This window comes from Mauremys mutica, chromosome 5 (genome assembly GCF_020497125.1).
Source record: "Mauremys mutica isolate MM-2020 ecotype Southern chromosome 5, ASM2049712v1, whole genome shotgun sequence".
Lineage (NCBI taxonomy): Eukaryota > Metazoa > Chordata > Testudines > Geoemydidae > Mauremys > Mauremys mutica.
In genome coordinates, this window is record NC_059076.1 from 14133660 (window position 1) to 14154852 (window position 21193).

The 21193-nt window shown below is 48.6% G+C and overlaps 1 protein-coding gene across 2 annotated transcripts in view; it reads left to right on the plus strand.

Moving 5' to 3' along the window:
- BTC (betacellulin) overlaps positions 1 to 18907 on the plus strand; it is a 30418-nt gene extending 11511 nt beyond the window's left edge. For both annotated transcript variants that reach the window (XM_045019081.1, XM_045019082.1), the window contains exons 3-6: positions 9251 to 9368; positions 15186 to 15332; positions 17338 to 17445; positions 18800 to 18907. In XM_045019081.1, coding sequence (XP_044875016.1) covers positions 9251 to 9368; positions 15186 to 15332; positions 17338 to 17443 — 371 coding nt within the window. In that variant the 3' untranslated portion in view covers positions 17444 to 17445; positions 18800 to 18907. The remainder of the gene's footprint in view (positions 1 to 9250; positions 9369 to 15185; positions 15333 to 17337; positions 17446 to 18799) is intronic.
- The last annotated feature ends 2286 nt before the right edge of the window (positions 18908 to 21193 follow it).

A 21193-nucleotide genomic window follows, 5' to 3' on the forward strand; every position in this document is an offset into this window, starting at 1 on the left:
GAGAAACTAAAGTCGCGTGCACACTTGCGACTTTGTCAATGGGTCACACTCTTATTTTTATTGGTAACGCGTAGGAAGAATTTAGAAAGGCCTTCTTTAAAGAAATACTGTGAACCGAGAGAAGCAGTATGTTAGAGAGGTAAGTTAGATTCGTTTCAGCCTTATAACCGGCGGATTGCGATGCCAGGAAACTCTGACAGTACGGAATGCATTGATAATGGGAGCCTTAATGAGCTGGGGAAACTCAGTGACTGTAATGGAATGATCTTAGGAACTGATTTTCAGCCAGTTTGCCATGCCCACACTAGAATGTTTTCCCCTAGCAGCATGGGATTTCCACTTTGGACACCTGTTCTCCCTCCTCCAATCCTGTGCTCATAGCAAGATCTGGCTGCTGCTGCTGTAGTACTGTCCTCTCTTTCAGAGAGACACAAACGTGTGGCTGCAGTTTGGGCTGCTGTTTTGTAGGCTGGTATTACCACTTAAATGAGAGCAGCGTCCGTCAGCTGCTTCTTGTAAGGCAGACAAACTCATTTCTTTATGATACACCCAACAGTTTAAAATACCCCCTTAGGCCATTCCTGATGTAACTGGGATCTATGAGCTAGTGGTGACACATTCGAGTCCAGTAGCCAAATGCAAGCGGGGTGTGTGTGTGTGTGTGTGTGTGTGTGTGTGACCCTTCTGAATTTCAAGACCCTAAATTGAAAGAAACTGCCTGATGACACCGTGTCACTGTTGCACATTTTGAAATCTGAGTACTTATTACCACCTCCTCCTGCTTTAGAAGCCAGATGACAGTGAAACCACTTTCATTGAATTTCAATTATTTTTAATGAAAACATCAGTAATATTTTTGTCATGGAACATAATTAGCTAGGAGGTACACATGTGAGCCTGTATCAGTATACTTTGCTAATATAGCCCTATCTTCCCCACTCGAACTCGGGCAGAAGGAATAGTTTTGTACTCAGAGCGCGCTGACTTAATAAATTCTTACATAGTCACTCATGAGAATTATTTTTCCCACTCTTGAACAGTTAGAGACGCTAACATATAAACCAAGCACATCAAATACAATCCAAGAGATCCCCAAAGAAGAAATGAAGCCTAGGATTGTTGCAGATGCAATGAACAGAGAAGTCATTGGTAAGAAGCTAGAGGTATGCATCAGTCCCTTAAGCCCATCTAAGCGCACAGAGGCAATAGTAGTGTGGCACCAGTCAATGCTGATGACGCACTTACAACTGGAATTTGCTAAATACAAGAATTTGAACATAGCTGGCCTGTCGGGTTCTGAGACACAATACCGAGGATAGAAGAGATGCTGCTGGTGACAAAAAAGCTTGTACAGGTTGGTCCAACAAAGGTATTTGACACCAACCTTATCTATTCAAGAGCGATAGGCCTACAAGCAAGTTCACAAGGGGCTGACATCATGAATATTTTGTCACAGGCATTCACTCCTGTACCAACGTCAACATTCACTGACTCTGGTGACATGAGGATTGCCAGGCTAAATCTAACCTAAAGAAGCAGCTGCTGACAGAGGTGTCAACTAGACATACTTCAGAAGAAGTCACTTTTGCAGCAAACGATGTATGACTTGTCTTTGACAGGGGCAAAGACTTCAGCACAAAGAGGATCTAACCGAGCTACAGAAGCAAGCAGAGTGCATCAGTTGAGTACAAGTACGCAGCTGCCTCCACTGAAAATTGTCTTGACAGTCACTGAAAATAAGAAACAGTTGATTGATATTATTTTGTGCAGAACTCGTTCAAGCCAAGAAGTTTCACCAGCGACGCACTAGCTGGTTATTGCAGGCAGACGCAACATCCTCTCAGTTGAAATAAACCAGGCAGGCGTGGTGCTCAACAGCGAAGATCTATGGCCAGCTTGGATGAGGAAGCCAACGACATCCTTGCACAACAAACGGTGCGGGTTGCAAAAGAGCAACCATTGGGAATGTCGGTGTTATCAGGTGATGCTGATGTACTTGCCCTACTCTTGCACCATTAGCTTGAAGAGTGCGTAACGTTTGTAGTGATCACGGAGCCCCCAGTCTGAGAGAGCTGTAATGGACAGCTGGGCAACACCGGAACATTGTACCAGGACTCCTAGCTGCCCACGCCCTCTTAGACTATGGTACAGGAGCATCCTTTTTTGGCCTGGTCAAAGGCACTATGGTGAAGATCCTGCAAGCATTCATGACTGCATGCTACAGACACTCAAATTGTGCCACTGTGTCTGAAGCACAGTAGAAATCATTGGCCACATAAATTGGCAAAGGTACCATGTAAACACCAAAGCTCTCAGTTCCTTATCACCAGCTGTGAAGCATTTATAGGAAAACGTCAAACACAAGCACATCTTCAGATGTGTGTGGGAAAATGTTTTGGCTCCTCTTGCATCAGCACTTGATCCATTCAGCATGGGTGGATATGCGATGACCGTTCCAAATCTGTTTCCAAAAATTGTACCAGACAATGTCTCACTTGATCAACTTCAAAATATCTGGAGGAGCAAGTGCTCTTGTGGGAGTGTGGTACCATGTAAATCTGTGAAATGTGGATATAACAGTGCCAAATGGCCTTGTACCATATTCTGTGCAGGACGTGGAGGTGAAGAGGGGTGTGTGTGTGTGTGTGTGTGTGTGTGTTGCAATGACCTGACAAAATCAGTGTTAGCATTTGCAGATGAGAATGTCGATTGACAAGTAGTGACCAGTATTGGAATAAATTGCCTAGGTTGATTTTAGAATCTCCATCATTGGAGATTTTTTCAGAGCAGGTTAGACAAACACCTGGCAGGGATGGTCTAGGTAATACTTAGTCCTGCCATGAGTGCAGGGGACTGGACTAGATGAGGTCTCTTCCAGTCCTATGATTCTATATCAGGACACTCAGCTGTAGTTTGAATGAGAGAGAACACTACTCGTCATTTATGATTCCAAATGAAGCATTTGGTTAAAATTATTATTAGAATTATAACTTTGTGTATGTATAATAATATTTGTTGAATATTTTTCACGTTAAAAAGAGTGGGCAGTGTTTCAAATGAAGATTGAGGTCTGTGCTGTAACCCTCAAATCCCCTCCTTATGTACCCCTGTTATTCACATATGTATGGTTAGTGATTGATATTGCAAATGTTAAATACATGCATTTCAGGTATTAGAAGTCTTCTACCTTGATTTTTGTATGCCCCACATGCAAATTCTTGCTGATTATGGGGTGGTGAGAGTGAGATGATGTGTCAGTATATCAAAACGCTCAGCAGTTCTAGTGTCATCAGGCAGATTCTTAAAACATATGATCTTGGGACACCGAACCCACCAAAAACCCTGTATGGCCCCGAAAGCAAGGCTGACCCGAGTGGCTGCCATGCTATCCCTCCGTGATACAGTCTCTTGGGCTACCATCCCTCTCTTGCAAACAGGGAAGAGAGCAATTAGGTTTAGATATCCTGGCCATTGAGAACATAATCCCATGGGGTACTGGTGTTGTGCTCTTAAGAGTATTGCTTAGCACCAGCATGGTAAGGCTACGCTCCAGACTAATTATTCTTTTGTACTAGAATTAACTTTTAACCCTTGTGATGATTACTGCTGGGAGGGAGGAGAGCTTCGTTTCTGCTCTGCTACATCAGTTGCCTCCTGCTCTTGGCTAGGGAATTCAGGTGTTCACAGTTCAATTTGCAGGTAAGTTTGCTTTAGTGAATAGTAGATTACGAGAGCTTGGCATTTCATGCAACTTAACACAAGTTAACAGCTGGTGAGCTCAGATGCTCAGAGCCAGGTAGGACCTTCCTAAAACTCGAAGCTTGTTAAATATTAAGAATTACACAAAGATTGGGGGGTGGAGGGAAGAAAAGCTCAATAAACTTACACTGGCCAAATAATTCACACTGAATAGCATTCAACATGTTTGTGGAGTTGCCCCCGCCCCCACCCCTGCCAGCATGTTATCCTGCAGCAGGTTATCAAATTTTTGAATGTCTGTCTGAAATTCTTCCTGAATCTCTTCAAAGAATAATGCACGGTCTGTGCAGGTTGTTGTCTGTGTTTATTGTGTTCTGAGCTATGATGGTTCTTTCAATTCCGTGGTGATATTTCCTGTCCCTGATTGACTCATTTCACGAATGGGTGCACCCTGGGACTCTCATAACCTAAGGTACAATTAGGAAATAGGTATTGAGTAATAAACACTCAAATAATACCTTTTCCAGGAGTACTTGCAATAGTGAGGTTCAGGCATTTGAATATTCATGGAAGCAAAAATGGTCAGACGTCCTACAGAAACTGTTGGTTATTGCTGTGCCTTTGTCTCCGTAGCCTGCACCCTCCCTTTCCATCAGGCATGCCCTTTGCTCCTTTCTTCTTCCCGTGTTAACTTCTGTTCCTCTAGCTTCTTCCCCCTGCCCTGCAGTGTGGTGGCACTTTTGTGCTGCTGGGACCTCCCCTGAAATGTCTCTGGTAATGACTTGCACTCCTGAAGAGCATGGGAAGATTAGGGGTTCAGTGCCAGTTGACTGAACTCTTGGAGGAACAAAACAGGGGGGACTCGCTGAGAGAGGCCATTTTCCTGGATCACACCCGTCGTACAGTGAATTATTAAAGCGTGGAGGGTTAATTTCAAGCACTCAGAAGAGTCCCTGAAGCGGTGTAGATGTTCTGGGGTCCATTGGAATGCAGCATTAGTGCACCGCAGTTAGTGACACTTGCTGTGGGCATGGATGGATGGATGGTACGGCAGCGGAGTGGAGAAGAGTGTGGGGTCCATCTTGCCCTGACCAAGTCTGGCTTCCATGGTATAGCGGAAGGTGGCTGTTCTTTGGCATGGGTAGAAGCACAGATGGGTTCATGCTGGTAGGCAGAGGATTTATGCAGCAACTCGCTTGGCTGTTGAGACGAGACTCATTATGTTTGGTAAGAATTATGGCCATTGACCCGCAGGAACATTAGAAGACTGAATAATGTTGTTTTTTATACAATAGTGACTGGAAAAAAGTATGCGTGTGCCTTCCCTTATGGTGTTGATGCTTTTTGAGATCAGTCAGTGTAACCTTAACCAGACTAAACCTGTAACCTCCTCAGGCTGAATAGCTTCCTGCCAGGAAACTTAGGAGCAGTTAAAGAGGCCAGAATTGAAGCTGGCTCTACTAGAACTGCGGTGACCGGGTGCTTACAGCACTTAAGAGCTCTGCCCAGGGAAGAGCTGCTAGTCTGGGGAGCCTGGCAGGTTCTGCTGGGAAAGCTGGTAACCTCCCAAGGCAGGTAGCCAAGATTTGCCTCTTCCTCCTTTCAGTGAAATCTCTCTACCACAGAACAAAAGCTGCTTGATGAGGCCTTCCAGAGTCAGGAAATCCCACTCATAATACGGGGTCCATAAAGCCACGTTGTGCCTGTGTGATAATGTCTGCTCCTGGTTTTTACATGTAACCTTTAGAATATTAACGCTGCGAGCGTTGTCTGTGGGAGAAGTAGGATGTTCATTGCAGCCATTGCTGTGATTGGAGTAACTTGGACAGCTGGGACTTCCTGACCTGAGGGTCATGATTGTTAATGCCCTGTCCCAACCGAACACTTACTTTTTCTTTTTTTGCAAGTAATTTTTATTATTCACTTTCTGCTGGGTGATGCTATGGGACCGTACCCTTCTGGTCAAGAGGAGCCATGCCATAGCCAAGGGGAACATCTGTTCATGTGTGTGATGGCTCCTTGGCTCACACAGCAATATGGCGTTGAGTAGGAATACATCCCTGTGCCTCACTCTCTGATACCCTAATCGGTGTATAGAGCTGTCCTCAAATCCGGGCCAGCAGAGCTCACTTACCCAACCCACCGCCCCCAAGTACCCGCCCAGGGTTCCAATGACAGCCGTGTCAGGGACCCTGTTGTAACATGGTTAGTAGGGTTAACCATGTTAAATCAATTCTCTGGTTACCTGCACCCCCTCCAGGGTACCCCATGGGTCTCAAGTCTCCAGCCATCTATGGGTGGAGATCATCGTGCTGTCTGGAGTGGTTCACGACTGAGTGTGCCAACCACAAGGCACACACACCAACCTGGTGGTATGTTCTATACCTAGATTTCACCAACTCAGTAACAAATGTGAACTCATGGATCCCTGTGACAGTCGTACCATGGAGTCACGGACAGTCCCTGTGGGCTCTCTGATCTATCTTGTCTCACAGGCAAAAGCTGGACTTTGTGATAAATGGTCACTTACATCAAAAATCACAAAATATTCGGGTTTCTCCCAGTTCCAAGGGACCAGTCACTTATGCCAGGTCAGTTTGTACTTTAAATCTCACACCGAAGACAACATTGGTAGCCAATCCTATAGGAAACTAATGAATGATTTATTAACTAGGAAAAAGAAATGAGTTATTTATCGGTTAATGCAGGTATCATGTATGCACAACTGAGTTCAGTCTATGGTTCCAAAAGGTGACATTGAATTGAATGTCTTTTCAGGGCTAACCCCGGTTGACCCTGGGGATCTCTGCTTTTTGTTGCTTAACTCCAGCCCTTGTAAGTGTTCATCTCTTTGCTCTTTGAACTATCTTCGTGTCTACTGTCTTTGTTTCCCTCTTCCTACCTTCCAACCAGTGGGACGAGTCCTTCTGCACGTTCTTCTCCATGGGTGGATGGGGCAATCAAAAAGCTTTTGTCCTACAATGGCCCACTTAATTTTAATAGTTCTCCTGGATGGGCGGGGGAAGCTACTCTTCCCGTCTGTAGTCACAAGTTCAGGGCAGGCATTTTTACAATTATAATATACTTATATTGTACTTCATAGCATGGAATATAGATGTTACAAGTAAGATTAATGCAGCAACTGACAAGCATTTTCTAGAGTATAAACACGTTCTTACAAGTCTAACACCTGTCTTGAACGATATTAACATATAGGTGAGCTGGACTGGTTTCCAGCTATGAATTTGTCAGTGCTCAGCTGACACCTACAGGCTTGGCAAGAGTTGGCACCTGCTTTACTAGCGTGTCCAGGATCCACATCCCTCTCCCTCCAGATGGTGGTTTTAGGGTTGCATCTCCCTGCCATTCACTGTGCTTATCCCCCAGCAGGCCTGACCTCAGTCCAGCACATGCAATTCTGCTCTCTCCCACATGTGTGACAGCGTTACCAGCAACCTGTCAGCGTTTACAGAGCACAGTCTGTTTACTTGGGACAAAAACAACTAGAGAAAACGTCCCACAACAGTAAACAGTCAAGACACAACACGCTAAGCTTACCACGTGTCCCCCGTCTTCCGCTTGGGGAGGCTGGCAGGTTCCAGTCCTTCCAACCCTTCTACCAGGGTTTTGCTCTCTCTGTTAGAGGATCAGAGTGGGGGTCCCCAAATCAGTTCACACTGCTCCTTTATACCAACAGCCCATTCTTTTCTTGAGCCCAGTCTGAACCGGGATATGCAGTTCTGCCTAGGGGCAGTACTTCAGTGGAGCCGGTTACCTGAAGTCTGAAAACTTCTAGTAATTGTCCCCTGCTGATTTTAGTTCCTGGAGGAAACCGTGACCTTCTCCCCGGGAGCTAGAATACGATCCCTCGCTCACACACACAAATACACGTAACATTTATCGCAGCACAAGTCTCTGGGTATTCTCTGTGCCTGGAGTGTCTGGCACCTCTCGCTGTATGAGCCTTTTGAAGTTTCCACGCTTCGAAGGTCTGCCTCTGGCACGGTAGTAGTTTATTTGCAGTGCCTAGAAACCCTAGTTGTGGATCGGCGCCCCACTGCGTTAGGGGCTGCATGAACCCAGAACAAAAATGTGGTCCCTTCCTTAAACTGCGTCCCATAAGACAGTAGACAAGTGGTTACAGACTGGGAATGACAAGGAAACAGTCAGACAGCCGTGTTCTCGGCACGTCAGCTGCCTAGCTATTGCGAGGTTTTTTTGTAGCGATCGCAGCAAAGGAGCGTTTGAAGGAGGGATCGGAAGGAAGGACGGTGAGGTAGCTCTGCAGATGTTTGTTAGGAGCGCCTCCCAAGCATAAGGGGCAGCTTGGGTGAATGCACGGAGGGATTTGTTTGAACAAGTGGGCAGTGGAGACTGGCATCCTTGGCGAGCAGGGGTGGGAGTCAGCGTTTTGATAGTCTGAGATGGTAAGTAGCGGGGGGATAGACCAGGAAAGGCCAGCAGTTGTTTGGCCCAATATTACAACAGGAAACACTGTTTTCAGCCATGTAGAGACCTAGCTGTGTCCCAGAAGTGCTCTTCAGATTCCCTCTTAGCCATCATAATTTTAGCTTCTATTTTCTCTGCCATAGCTGGATGTGTTTCTTTCGGGCTGTGGATATCTGCTGTGATTCTTTCATGGCCATGTAAGTAGCCTCTATCCTACGATTTTAATTTCCTTCTTCCCTTTTGACTTCGGGGTTTCTGACTGGCTCTTTGGATCATTTTCTACCATTTAGTGTCACTGAGCTACTTAGTTCATAGGATCCCCCCCGAAAGATCTGGAACTTAGTTATGTGGCTGTCACTGTAGCCGAATGACTCAACTGTCGTTACTTATTGAACCAAGTCCTGTGTTACTTAGGGCTCCGTAGATAATTGCTTCTCCTTTTGCACGCTCGAGAACTAGCTGTTGTTACCAGTGTTGAGAAGTAGCTTCAGGAAGCTTTGCCCTGGTATGACGTTGGAGCAGTTTCTTTGAGAAGTTGAAGCCACCCGTTATAACTGTCTTTCCTCATCTGGAGATCTACTAGCGTATGTGTATTCCTATAACTTGGGATTTGTATCCATACACGTTCTACTCTATTGCATGGTCCTGTGCAACCAGAATTTTCCCCTGTAGATTCTATGGACTCCTTTAGCTACGTCACTACACCCCCACCTCGGAGCTAATCTGTCCCATCGCCAGGTATTGTATCCCTTTGACTCTTGCCATCTGACCATGTTCCTAGGATGTCTGCTGGATCAAGTCCCTCTTCAGTTGCCAAGTCTTCTAGCTCGCTGATTTTTTGCTTTGAATTTTCTTGCAGTGGTGTGGATGCTTCTCCGAGGGGCAGGGAGGGTTTGACAATGTGCTTATTTTGAATTAACTCCTTCATCTGACACCTTATAGCTCCTCTGGAATTTTACCTTTGGGGTTCGGGCCAGCGTTTTATCCACCTATATAACATACAGAATGGAAATGTTTTGTTAGGAGTTTGGCAGTGAAGTTGATCGTCCATAGCTTAAACCTGGTTTTGTGTCCTCTTGAAAACTCGCTCTTGTTTTTGCAGATAACATCACGCAGTTGCGGCGGAGAGGGCACTTTTCTAAGTGCCCCGAGGAATACAAGCATTACTGTGTCAAAGGGCGATGTCGCTATGTAATGGCAGAAGAGACACCAGCTTGCGTGTAAGTAAAACTTCCAAACCAAGGGGAAGGACATAAAATTGCACTAGCCGGGGCTTGACGCGGTGGAAATATTTCGCTATCGGCAGACCGACTCCTAACTAACTTGGTCCGTGTAACCCCCACTTGCTTTCTCGGCACTGGGGGGCTGTTCCAAAGTGTCAGGAGCTTTTTGAAAGGGTGACGCAGACGCTCCTACTGAAACGTGAGAGCATGAAAGTCTTGAATCTGGTTCAAGGTTGGAACCTTTCCCAGGCTGGCTGAAAGTACGCAAGCAAAACCTTCTGTGTCGAATAGTATTTAGGTTTTCCAATAACACAGAGGCACACAGGTGGTGACAGTGGGAAAGAGCCTTTTTTTGAAACCTTTCTTCTCATTGAAAATGTAAATAGAAAGCTTGGCTAGTTGTCTTCCTAGGTACTTTGAGTACAAGCCAGGGGTAAACACTTTTTTAACTAGAGATCAAAAATGGGCCTGATCTTGCTCATATTGCAGTTAATGGCAAAGCTCTCTCTGTCTTCAGCAGGATAAGTTTCCTAAAGCAGTGTGGAGAAGGGCTAAGATTGCATGAGGTAGCAGCCCAAAGGGGTGCTTTCCCCTGCAATTCTAGCTAAGCTGCTGTTAAATTTCATTAAAATATGGTCAGCCTGCTGCTTCCCAGCAATTTCCCAGTAAAGCTGCCTTTCTGATCTTTGCCAGGAAGGGACACTGGATCAGCTTGCTCTGAATTGGAATGGTCAAAGATGTGTCCAGGTTGTGACGGGTTGGACCCCTCATTTTTGAGGTGCCATCTGAAGTGCTGGGGTCCCACTGAGCCTGCCTGTCGCATCAGCCGGGGCTTCCCTCATTCTGTGTTGCGGTGACCAGCTGTCAAGGCCCTTTTCAGCCCACCCACGAGTAGGGACACGCCCAACTGTAGAATCACGCAGAGTCTGCGATCAGCTCTCCATGGGAGGACTCAGCTAGGAGAATGGGCAGCACTCCCGTGTGCACACGCTCTGGAGCGTAAACCCAAACTAATATTGTCTTGCGCTGTATAGAAAGATCTGCACAGGGCAAGCTCCTAAAAATTGTCCCCTCCCTGAATGTGGAAGGAGATAGGCACAGCTTTTTGCCCACCTCCCCAATATATAAATTGAACAAACTGGGTTTTGAAATAAACAAAAAATAAATTTATTATCTACAAAAGGTAAATTTTAAGTGATAATAAGGGATAGCAAACAGAACAAAGACGATTACTGAGCAAATAAAACAAAACACACAAACTAAGCTTAATACACCAAAGAAACAGGTTACAAATAGTAATTTCTTGCCCTAAGTGTTTTAAGCAGGCTGCAGGGTGTTTGCAGCTCAGAGTTCCAGTTATGTCTCTTGAAAGGCTAGACTCAGCCCTGCCTTTCTCCAGGTATTTTTAGCCGTCTTCCTTCCTGGGTGGGGAAGCAATGGAGAAGAGCCGTGGTTGACTTACTGCCCAGACTTAAATGGAATTTACAAAAGGCGGGAATCTTTTGTTTCCAGTGGAAAAATACCAGCAGTGTCCAAGGTGGTACTCCATGTCGGTTGACCTCATCACATGACCCTGCACTTCAAAGCAACGTCTCAGGAAGGTGGGAGATTAGTATCTTCAAAGTTTTATTGTTCTTCTTAATGGCTCGTCCAGGCTGCTTGCCGATTGTCTGGTGGGCATTCCCCCAAATACGCACACAGTTGTAATGGTTACATAGTCAATATTCCTAACTTCAGATGCAGAAATGGTACACGTATACAAATTGGATACACACATTCCGTAGAGCGTAACCTTTCCAATGATACCTCACAGGACCTATCTTGCATAAAACCTAGCTTAGTTATGCCAGATTCATATAATAACAATATTTCTATGAAGAATAAGGGCTTGATGTGACGCAGGTATCTTGTGTGTTTTTCTAACCACAGTTTTGTCCTTCATTCAGTGCTGTCACACAGTGCAATATATTTCTCCATTTGCTGTAATTACCTGGAGTGAATTGTCCAAGATGAACAAAATTATCGTACAATGAGGAGTACGGTGGCACCTTTAAGACTAACTGATTTATTAGGGCATAAGCTCTCATGGTTAAAAATCCTCACTTCTTCAGGTGCATGGAGTGAAAATCGTTGTTTTTTTAAAAAATATCTTAAACTGTTGGTGGGTCTTTTTGTTTAGTTTTTTTTCCACGTTAAGAATTGGATGGGAAAGAGGTGGAAATATTGGGCATTGCACTCTTTAAAATGTGTCCTCATTTTATATCCACTTCCTGCTGGGAAAACGTGGCCCATAACGCTCCAGTTTTACTAGTTAGGTCTCCTGCACGTGATGACTCTTCCTTGCTGGGTTAAAGTCTTTCGACATACAGTTCCATTGCACTGAGAGTGCCGTAAGGAGCAATAATGATATCCAGGAGAAGCTGGTAACTGACTATATAATCTAAGCTTTCATCTTACACAGAAATAAAAGTAGCTTTCAAAACTGATGTCTTGGGTAAGTAATTGCCCAATTGCCGTAGTATGAGCGCTGCACATATCTTCATGGCCCACAGGAGTCTGTGTGGTGCAGGCACCTGAACCCGAGGTCTCCCAAGTCCTAGTCTGTGGAAGCTGATCGCTGTGCATTTGCCCTGGTGATTTTGGAAAGTAGGGGAAAGGTTTTCCACTGTCCAAACCAAGCCGCTCCTATTCAGGACTTCCTCACCAAGGCCCCAGCTCAGCAAGAGAACACATGGTTAGCCTTAAGGATGTGACTAATTCCACTGACTTAGTGGAGCAACTTGTGCTTAAAGTGAGAGCATAAGAACCTGGCTGAAGTGGGGACTAGAGATCCTGCTTGCCTCACTCTTGTGTGTGCACACCGAGGCCTGGTCTGCAGTACAGAGCTAGGTCAACGCAAGGCAGCGTACATCCACCTAACTGTCGAAGTGTCCACGCTTAAATTTCGCTCCTGCTGATGTAACTGCCCCACTACGCTGACTTAACTCCACCTCCATGAGCGGCGTGGAGTCAAGGTCAATGTAGTTAGCTCACCACAGTGTCTGTGTAGACACTGCGTTGTTTCTGTTGACTGTTAATGACGTTCAGGAGTCGTACCACGCTGACAGTACAGTCGAGGCAAGCGCTTCTGGTGAGGACTCACACCGCTGACACAAGGAGCAAAATGTACATGTGCAAGCAATGCTATTACTGCGGCGGTAGTAGGGTAGACATGGCCTCGCTCACCTCATGGCAGAAAGTCAGTGGCTGCCCCATGAAGATTTTGGGGATAGGAACAAAGGTCACTGTTCTTTCCCCCTTGCAAGCCCTCCCCCCCCCCCCAAGTGTTCCAAGAAGGCAGCTGCACAGGTACATGGCGAAGGTGGGATGCAAGGTTTGAACAACCTTTTACCCTCCGTTCATGAATGTGGGCCCAAGATATGTATGAGTCTCAGCTTTTGGCCTCTGAAATGTTCGCACAGCCCCTCGCCTGCTGAGCTTTGGCGAACTGGCCAGGCTTTGTACTGGAATGGCTGTTAGAATGACGGATGCACGCTTCATGTTGGTGCCTCGGTGCTTGTGGTTTGGGGGATTAGTGAGCTTTAGATAATGCTAATTACCGTATCCACACTAACATTCCTCTGATGCTTTGTGGCCTGCTTGGGTGACTGTGCATTTGTTCAGCGTTCGCTGTTTGCTCTGCCCTGTGCAGGGTGCCCCGGGGACTATACAGTCAGAAGCGCCTGCAGCCTGTGTGCGTCTGACTTTTCACGCTGTGGCTCTAGCACTCCCACCAGTACGAACTGTGGGAGAGCGAGTGTAGATGGGCCACAGGTGTTTATACCGCTAGAGTCAGCTAACCCTGTTTGAACACATCTAGGTAACTTGGTGATAAGATGGGGCTCACTGGGAAAGGTAGAGGTGACTTAGTGTGCTGATGGGAACTGCAGATATCCGGCAGCAGGACGAAAGGTGCAGCATTTCTAGCATCAGGGCCGGCTCCAGGCACCAGCTCAACAAGCGGGTGCTTGGGGCAGCCAATGGAAAGGGGTGGCTCATCCGGCTCTTCGGCGACAGGTCCCTCGCTCCCTCTCGGAGCGAAGGACCAGCTGCCGAATTGCCGCCAGAGACTGAAACGGCGGCGGTAGCGCCGCAGATCGCGATCAAGGCTTTTTTTTTTTTTTTTCCTTTTTGCTGCTTGGGGCAGCAAAACCCCTGGAGCCGGCCCTGTCTAGCATGCTCGCGCTGTGTGGGGCTTTCCCTGCCTGACCGTTTTCAATAGGAAAGGGGGGGCGGGTAGAGGCGGGAGGAAGACCCAGTGTGAGCAGGGATGGTTTTTGTATTGCCCCAATGTAGCAACACCGTTTGCTGTGGCACTGGTTCAAACCCGGGCGGTAGATTTGCTGTATGCAGGCCGCTTATACCCAGTGCTGCCGCTAGTCTAGTGCCATCCCCCCAGTGTAGACAGGCCCTTTCAGATCAGCCTCCCACCGATGCTTGCCTTCCTGTGGGCAGGTGGGGGGGCACTGCTGTTGATGGAGGGACGTTACAGTGGATTGACCCCACGATGCCTAAGGGAGGAAAGCAGAGAGATTCAGGATGAAGATTTTTGCCCTGAGTCCCTCTCCCTGTGTGCGCTCTCTTCACTTCTGTGCCTTATGTACTGTGGATTTCATTTGCCCCTCTGAACGGAAGGCATGGAATCGGCTTCACCAGACAGCCGGGGAGGTGTTCACATTCAGTCCACTTCATCAGGGGGACTGAGACTTGGCTTGTAGTGGCTGGCTCACAAGTCAGCTAATGAGGTTACCCTGCCATCGGTTTCTGCAGCAAAAAGATTTTCAAGGCCCAGGGTGATTTTTGGCAGCTGTGCCGTTTCACACCGGCGGACAGTGACTCCCCACGTTCCAAGCAGAGCGTAACGCAGCACCCTTGCGAATGCTAAAGTTAACCATGAGAAATTTGAAAATGCAGTGAAATCTGCCCAAGATAATGAGCCTTTACTAGCCAGTCTGGGTACCCTGCTGCTGTAATAGGAGGTTGTCTCTGGTTGGTATCGATTTGCGTTGGTGCGTGAGTGGTCTCCAGGCAGGTCTCCCTGCCTGCTGTGAGTGATGCTGGCAGCAAGTGTTCTCAGTGGGGCACTCCTTGGAGAGCCAAAGCCCAAAACCCTGCAGGAAAAATCAAACCACCCGTCTCTGATCACCAGCCCAGGTCCCTCACCCTGATGAGTTCCAGGGTCCCAGGGGCACCCTGCGCTCAGGGGTGGCGTATTAACACTTTGGGTGGTCCCTACCCCACCAGGCATGTATGAGCAAGCTTGAGCTGAAAAAGGTTATGCTTGGCTTTAACCCATCCCTGACCACAGCTGCAGCAGCCTGGTGGCAGGGTTCACCCAAAGGCTCCTTTGGGCCCCGGGTTTTGATACAGTGGATAGTAAGTGATACAATTCCCCGATCCTGCAAAACCTTACTCATATAGGGCTGGATTGTCACAGCCCTTGCTCAGACTGTGGCTCCAGGTGTGTGGTCCCTGCTCCGCCTGATACCCACACCAGGTGGTGGAAAGGAAGTGACGTAACATAGTGATTCCCCAGGGCGAGGGTGAAGGACGGCGCAGGAGCCACACTTCATGCTGTGCTCCGCTCCTGGGGCAGCATGATTACGCGCTGCCCCTTGCACAGGGCAGCTGGCGGAGTTACGATGCAGCCCTCGATGATCATGTCCGTGTGCGCCTTTGAAGGACCTGGCCTTTGATTCCCGGTCCTGTGACCATTGGGTGTTCTCGGTGCAGTGTCAAGTCTTTATGTTGTCCTGCTTTCCCTCCCTCTTGCAGCTGCGAGAAAGGCTATACTGGCGCAAGATGCGAGCGAGTGGACATATTCTACTTGAGAGGAGATCAAGGCCAGGCTGTAGTGATTTGCTTGATCGTTGCAATGGTGGCGCTGGTTGGCCTGATAATATGCATATGCACGTGCAGTCAGTAAGTATGCTTGTGTGTTTTACATCTCTTTGTTGTGCAGGTGCATGTGAACACTAGCGAGGTCTGTCTAACTCCTCCATCGCTTCTACAATGGGGGGGTTTGGCCTGGAAAGGAAACATCAGGCATTCATAGAGTCATAGACTCTAGGACTGGAAGGGACCCCGAGAGGTCATTGAGTCCAGTCCCCTGCCCTCATGGCAGGACCAGTAGCCTTTTGAGGAATGCATCAAGGGGTGCGCCAGGGCCGCCCAGAGGATTCCGGGGGTCCGGGGTCTTGGGCGGCGGGGGGCCCCGCTTCAGCGGTTAGTCGGCGGCGGGGGGTCCTTCCGTTCCGGGACCCGCCACCAAAGTGCCCCAAAGACCCACGGCGGGGACCCCCCTCCGCCAAATTACCGCTGAAGCGGGACCTGCCGCCGAAGTGCAGCCCCCACCGCGGGTCTTCGGGGCACTTCGGCGGCAGGTCCCGGAACGGAAGGACCCCTCCCCCCCCCGCCGCCGAAGATTCGGCTGCACTCCGGCGGCGGGTCCTGCTTCGGCGGTAATTCGGCGGCGGGGGGTCCTTCTGTCCTGGAGAGGAAGGACCCCCCCGCCAGCGAAGACCAGGAGCAAAGAAGCTCTGGGGGCCCGGGCCAGGCCCCGCGAGAGTTTTCCGGGGCCCCCGGAGCGAGTGAAGGACCCTGCTCCAGGGGCCCCAAAAACTCTCGTGGGGGCCCCTGCTGGGCCCGGGGCCTGGGGCAAATTGCCCCACTTGCCCCCCCCCCTCTGGGCGGCCCTGGGGTGCGCTCATGATGATTCTCATCGTGGCTTTGCAATACAATTGATTTCTCATTGCTCCTAATAACCCCGGGGTACATCTACACAGCAATACAAGACCCGCGGCACAGAGTCGGAGAGCCCGGGCCAGCTGGCCTGGCCTCCTGGGGCTTGGGCTGTGAGGCTAAAAACAGCAGTGTAGGTGTTTGGGCTAGATCCTGGGCTCTGAAATCCAGCGAGCGGGGCAGATCTCAGAGTCCAGGCTCCAGCCCGAGCCTGAACATTTCACTGTTCTTTCTAGCCCCCACACCTCAAGCCCAAGCCAGCTGACACGGGCTCTGTCCCCTTTCAGCACCCAATCCTGCAGCACTGCAGTGGCTAGGAGCTTTACCACTGATTTCAAGGGATGCAGGACCCAACCTGACAGATGAAAACTGTTGTTGGGTTCCTGCCAGCACTGGATTTTTCTGTAGGGTAGCCGTCGGTAGTGTGGTAGTGTGTAGGAGCCCCAGTCGTGGTCCAGGGCCTCATTCTGCTGGGCGCTGTGCAGGCAAACAATAGGACCGTTCTTGCCCCAGAGATCTTACACGTTTCTTTTTGAGGATGGTGGACTCCCTCTTACTCCACCAAGAACCTCTGACTGATGACAAAAGGAGCAGCCCCTATACCGGGCCTGCTAATACCTGGAACAAGCACTGAACAGGACAGAAGTGATCCCTTGATTTGGTAAACAGGCAATGAGAAATGGGGCCCACGAATGACCAGTGACTTGAAGGTGGAGGCAGTGGGTCCGGGTACATGGGTTAGAACTCCAGTCTAGCTCTTCCCTGGACTCCCTCTGTGGATGTGGACAATTCACTTGACCGGTGGAAGGCAGCGTTCTTGTACCGATTTAATTATAGCCGTTTCTAGGAAGGCCTGAGGCTTCAGTGCTTTGCTGAATTGGAGCCCTAGGACCCTTTTCAACCTTCATTGAAGTCAGTGGGAGTCTGCATTGATTTTTAATGGGGCTTGGAGGAGAGCCGACCTCAAGTTTGTTCATCTGTAAGTTGTGGAGACTAGTTAATGATCTTTTAGGTGTGCTGGGAAGGTTGATCATGTTTTATACAGGGCTCTGGGAAGTGCTCTATGGGTCTTAAAATACTATTTTAAAGGGGTGGTGGGGGCGGGGGGAGTACATCTGATTTGAAAGAGTGAATTTCTGCTACTAACCAAGCTAGCTTGGGTTAATCGCTGACTTCCCTTTGCAAGTCACTGTCGGAAGCGCCGCAGGAGGAGCAAGGAAGAAGAAATGGAAACGCTAGAGAAAGAGTTGCCTACCAAACAGGAGGATGTCCTAGAGACGGACATTGCATGAAGGTGAGTTAGGCTGGGGGTTGGGGGGATGCAGAAAACGAAGCCCTGTCAATGTCCGGTTTAAACGCCACATGCAGCAGCTGGGTTAGGGGTGACTCTGTTAAAAATGGCCCTAGGGGCATCTCTCTGTTTGCCTCCCAGTGACTCCGTACCAGAGTTACTCAGTCTAAAATTAAAAACTAGATCCTTTTTAAGAGCCAGCCCTGCCAGCCCAAGCTGGGCTGTGAAAATCAAGCGGTGTTCTTTCCAGCTCCTGCCCTGTCCCACCTGGGGCTTCTGCAGGCCAGAGTCATCCCTCGGGTTCCCCTCTGCAGCGCTGTTTCAGGGGCTGGGGATGGACAGGAAGGAGGGAGGGCGGGGTTGAAACACAGTGAAAGGTCTGCAGAGGGGTGAGTAGGGCTGGATCCCCTGTACTCTCCTGCAGCTGGGCCAGGGCAGAGGGGAGTGAAAGGAGGGACGTGTGTTGTCAGTAGAGTGAGGAAATATGACTGACCAGAGACGCTTTCCCCCACGACCCCAAGAAGAACCACGGGTGCCAATGGGGCCTCCTCGTTCATGAGAGCAGAGCCCCGCTTCAAACACGCCTGTTGTTAGCAGGTTCCAGTATGGTGTCCCTGGCTGCGACACACACACACGCACACACTGCGACACAGAGAGGAGTGTAGAAGCCCCCTGACATGGGGAGCAATGGCCCAGGCTCTGTGGAGGGGCGCTGCAGACTTGAGGAAGCGCCAGGATTGGGGGTCAGGAAGGTGTCTGCTGAAAATCCCTGTGGCAGTTAGTGCTGGCAGTGACTCGTGGCGGGTCCTTCGCTAGTGTAAGCCAGGCTGTGGGGGGGCTTCCCCCTGGCTCCCAAGGTTCCCTGGCTCCATCAGTCTTGCCTCCTTCCCCTTCTGGGCAGGCCTGAACTCCTCTCACCAAGCACTCAGCGGTGGCCTAACCCCGCTCCCATGGAAGCTTCATTGCCAGCTCCAGTGGAAGCAGAGTTAGGCCAGCACTGAGTGATCTGAAAAATCCTACACAGAAGACACCTCTTCCCCCCTCCTTTAAAGCCTGAGTGCTCTTGCACTGAGTTCTGAGTGCATGTTTTACCTTCGTACGGGCATTGCGGTAGGGGGTGGTTCTCCCAAAGCCTCTGTAGAATCCAGCAGCTATTCGCACATTCCTCCCCCCCCCCCCCCCCCAGCAGCTCATTTCACGTGTCATGTTTTGGCCCTACGCAGGTTAGCCTCCCCCCGCCCACATAGAAACTTTTGGATGTTTTTTAACTTAGAAGTAACACAATTCTAACAAGCCAGGTCTTCATGCTGCTGTTAATACATCTCTCTCTCTCTCTCTCTTTTTTAAACCTCTACAGGTTACTGAAGGCACCTGCAGGCAGGTTCCAAACAGCACAATGTCTTGCTCCATTGGAGAGGGACACCGAAGGGCTATTGCCTGGATAATAAATGCAGATGAATGATAACAGGTGTTTTTACACTGTTTATTTGTAGCTCTGTCTTGTGAAAACAGAGGCCACAAGTGCTATTGAAAGTCTTCTCCTAAATCTCTTGGCCGTAATACGTTTGAGCAAGTGTAGCTAACGTTTATCAGGATAACCGATAGGTTTTTACTAACAAATTAATGCGTTATGGTTCTGGCATATGGAATGAGGATTTTGTGTCAGGGGTTCCCAATCCATGTTACTGTTTGATCTCATGCCATTGCTCCCACAGGACCCTGCCTCGTTCAGTGCGCAGGATGGACGGTGCACTAGGAGAGAAACACGGTTATGTAGTGAAGGAGGCTGTTGTCTGTCGGGCCCCTGCCTCACTTGTTGCAATTGAAAGGTGTGTAGTGAATGAGGCAGGACTTGCAGGGAGAGAGGGAATGGGCTCCTGGGTAAGGCAGTTGGATGCTGCCCTGGAGAATTGGATTCTAGCCCTTCCTTTGCCACAGAGTTCCTATGTGATGCTGGGCAAGTCTCTTACACCAAAATGCTCAGTTGGCTCTGAATTGTGTGCCTCGTTTTCTGGGTGCCCTGTTTGAGATACCTGGGACCAGAGTTGCAGATGTGCTGAGCACTCAGATCTGCCGCTGGAGTTGTGCTTTCAACATCTCCAGTGCTGTATAATGCTAAGTTTTCTGGAAGATCAGGCGGTAGGCCTCTCAAACTGGGCACCCAAAATTAGTGGACACTTGATAAATGACCTTCATCTCTCTGCTTCGGATCCCCAGCTGTAAAACTGTAGTCCCCGTCCCTAAGCACGGAGGCACTGGAGCATGTCAATTTAACAGCTGTAAGAATTTTTTTTTTTAACTTGGGCAAAACAAAATTTTTCCTAATCTTGTCATCAGAAACAGCTGAACCATTTTAGCTGAAACTTTCCAAAATAGAAACACCCAGCATGGAAAGTCTCAGACCAAACAGTTAGTTTTACAAAGTTACAAGCAACTGAAAACAATCGCATAATGGAAAGTAGGAGGCACCCTTAACTATAGGTAGGCATGACAGTGTTAGACTTTATGATTTTGACAGGTAATAACTAAGTTTATTTTTAAGATTTTTTTTTCCCTATTTTTATCTTTTTCAGTTGTGGGAAATTATGGGAGGGCCAGACAATAAATATTTAATCAGTAGACATTGAGATTCAAAAAGCTAGTTTTATAACCATTAAAACACATTGTCAACATCACATACCAAAATATACGAAGTAAATATCCTAACATTAAACTCTTAAGTTCTCAAGCAGTGTGTTTCTTTCTTGCCTATCTGTAAATGTAGATGATCATCAGTGGATATATTTTTTTTCCGACCATTGGAGTGTGTACAAGCCTGGGCGGCAGGTATTGTAGGCAGGGGGAGGCTTGGCCTCCCCAGATAGCCTGGCGTGGCCCCGCCCACACTCCACCAGGCTCCCTCCTGCCTGCTGTTCCCTTCTGTGGCTGGCTGGGGGTCGTGGTGCACAAGGCCATGACAAGCCGCGAAACCCGTCCTCCCGGTGCTGGGACTACGCTGGAGCCAGAGGTACTCCTGCAGTGCAGCCTGCCTGCCCACCCAGTACTGCAAACATGCTGGGGCCGGGCCAGGGGCGTGGTGTGATGTGCTCTGCTGGGGGAGCAGAAGGGATGGGGCGGAGGAGGAGGGGCTGGTGGCTAGCCTCCCCCAAGGACGCATTCACCCGCCGCCCAAATGGACAAGGGAATCCATATTTACCCGCAGTTACCGGCAAAAAATCTCATCCCTCCAAGCTTAACTATAGGCAGCCGGGATCAAGTCCACCTGTAATTTATTTTAACTTGGCAAGATCTCATTGATATGAATGGGACACGTGCACTTTTGACACATCAGTGGTTGTGTGCATATTGAGTAACACGCGGGAATACTGGCTGGATAACCATACTCGGAGAGTAGTTCCCAGTCCTGCTGGACAGGTATAACAAGTGGGGTTCTGCAGGGATATGTTTTGGGACCGGCTCTGTTCAATATCTTCATCAACAACTTAGATACTGGCATAGAAAGTATGTTTATTAAGTTTGCAGATGATACCAAACCGGGAGGGATTGCAACTGCTTTGGAGGACAGGATCATAATTCAAAATGATCTGGACAAATTGGAGAACCAGTATGAGGTAAACAGGATGACGTTTAATAAAGACAAATGCAAAGTGCTCCACTTAGGAAGGAACAATCAGTTTCACACATACAGAATGGGAAGAGACTGTCTAGGAAGGAGTATGGCAGAAAGGGATCTAGGGGTTATAGTGGACCA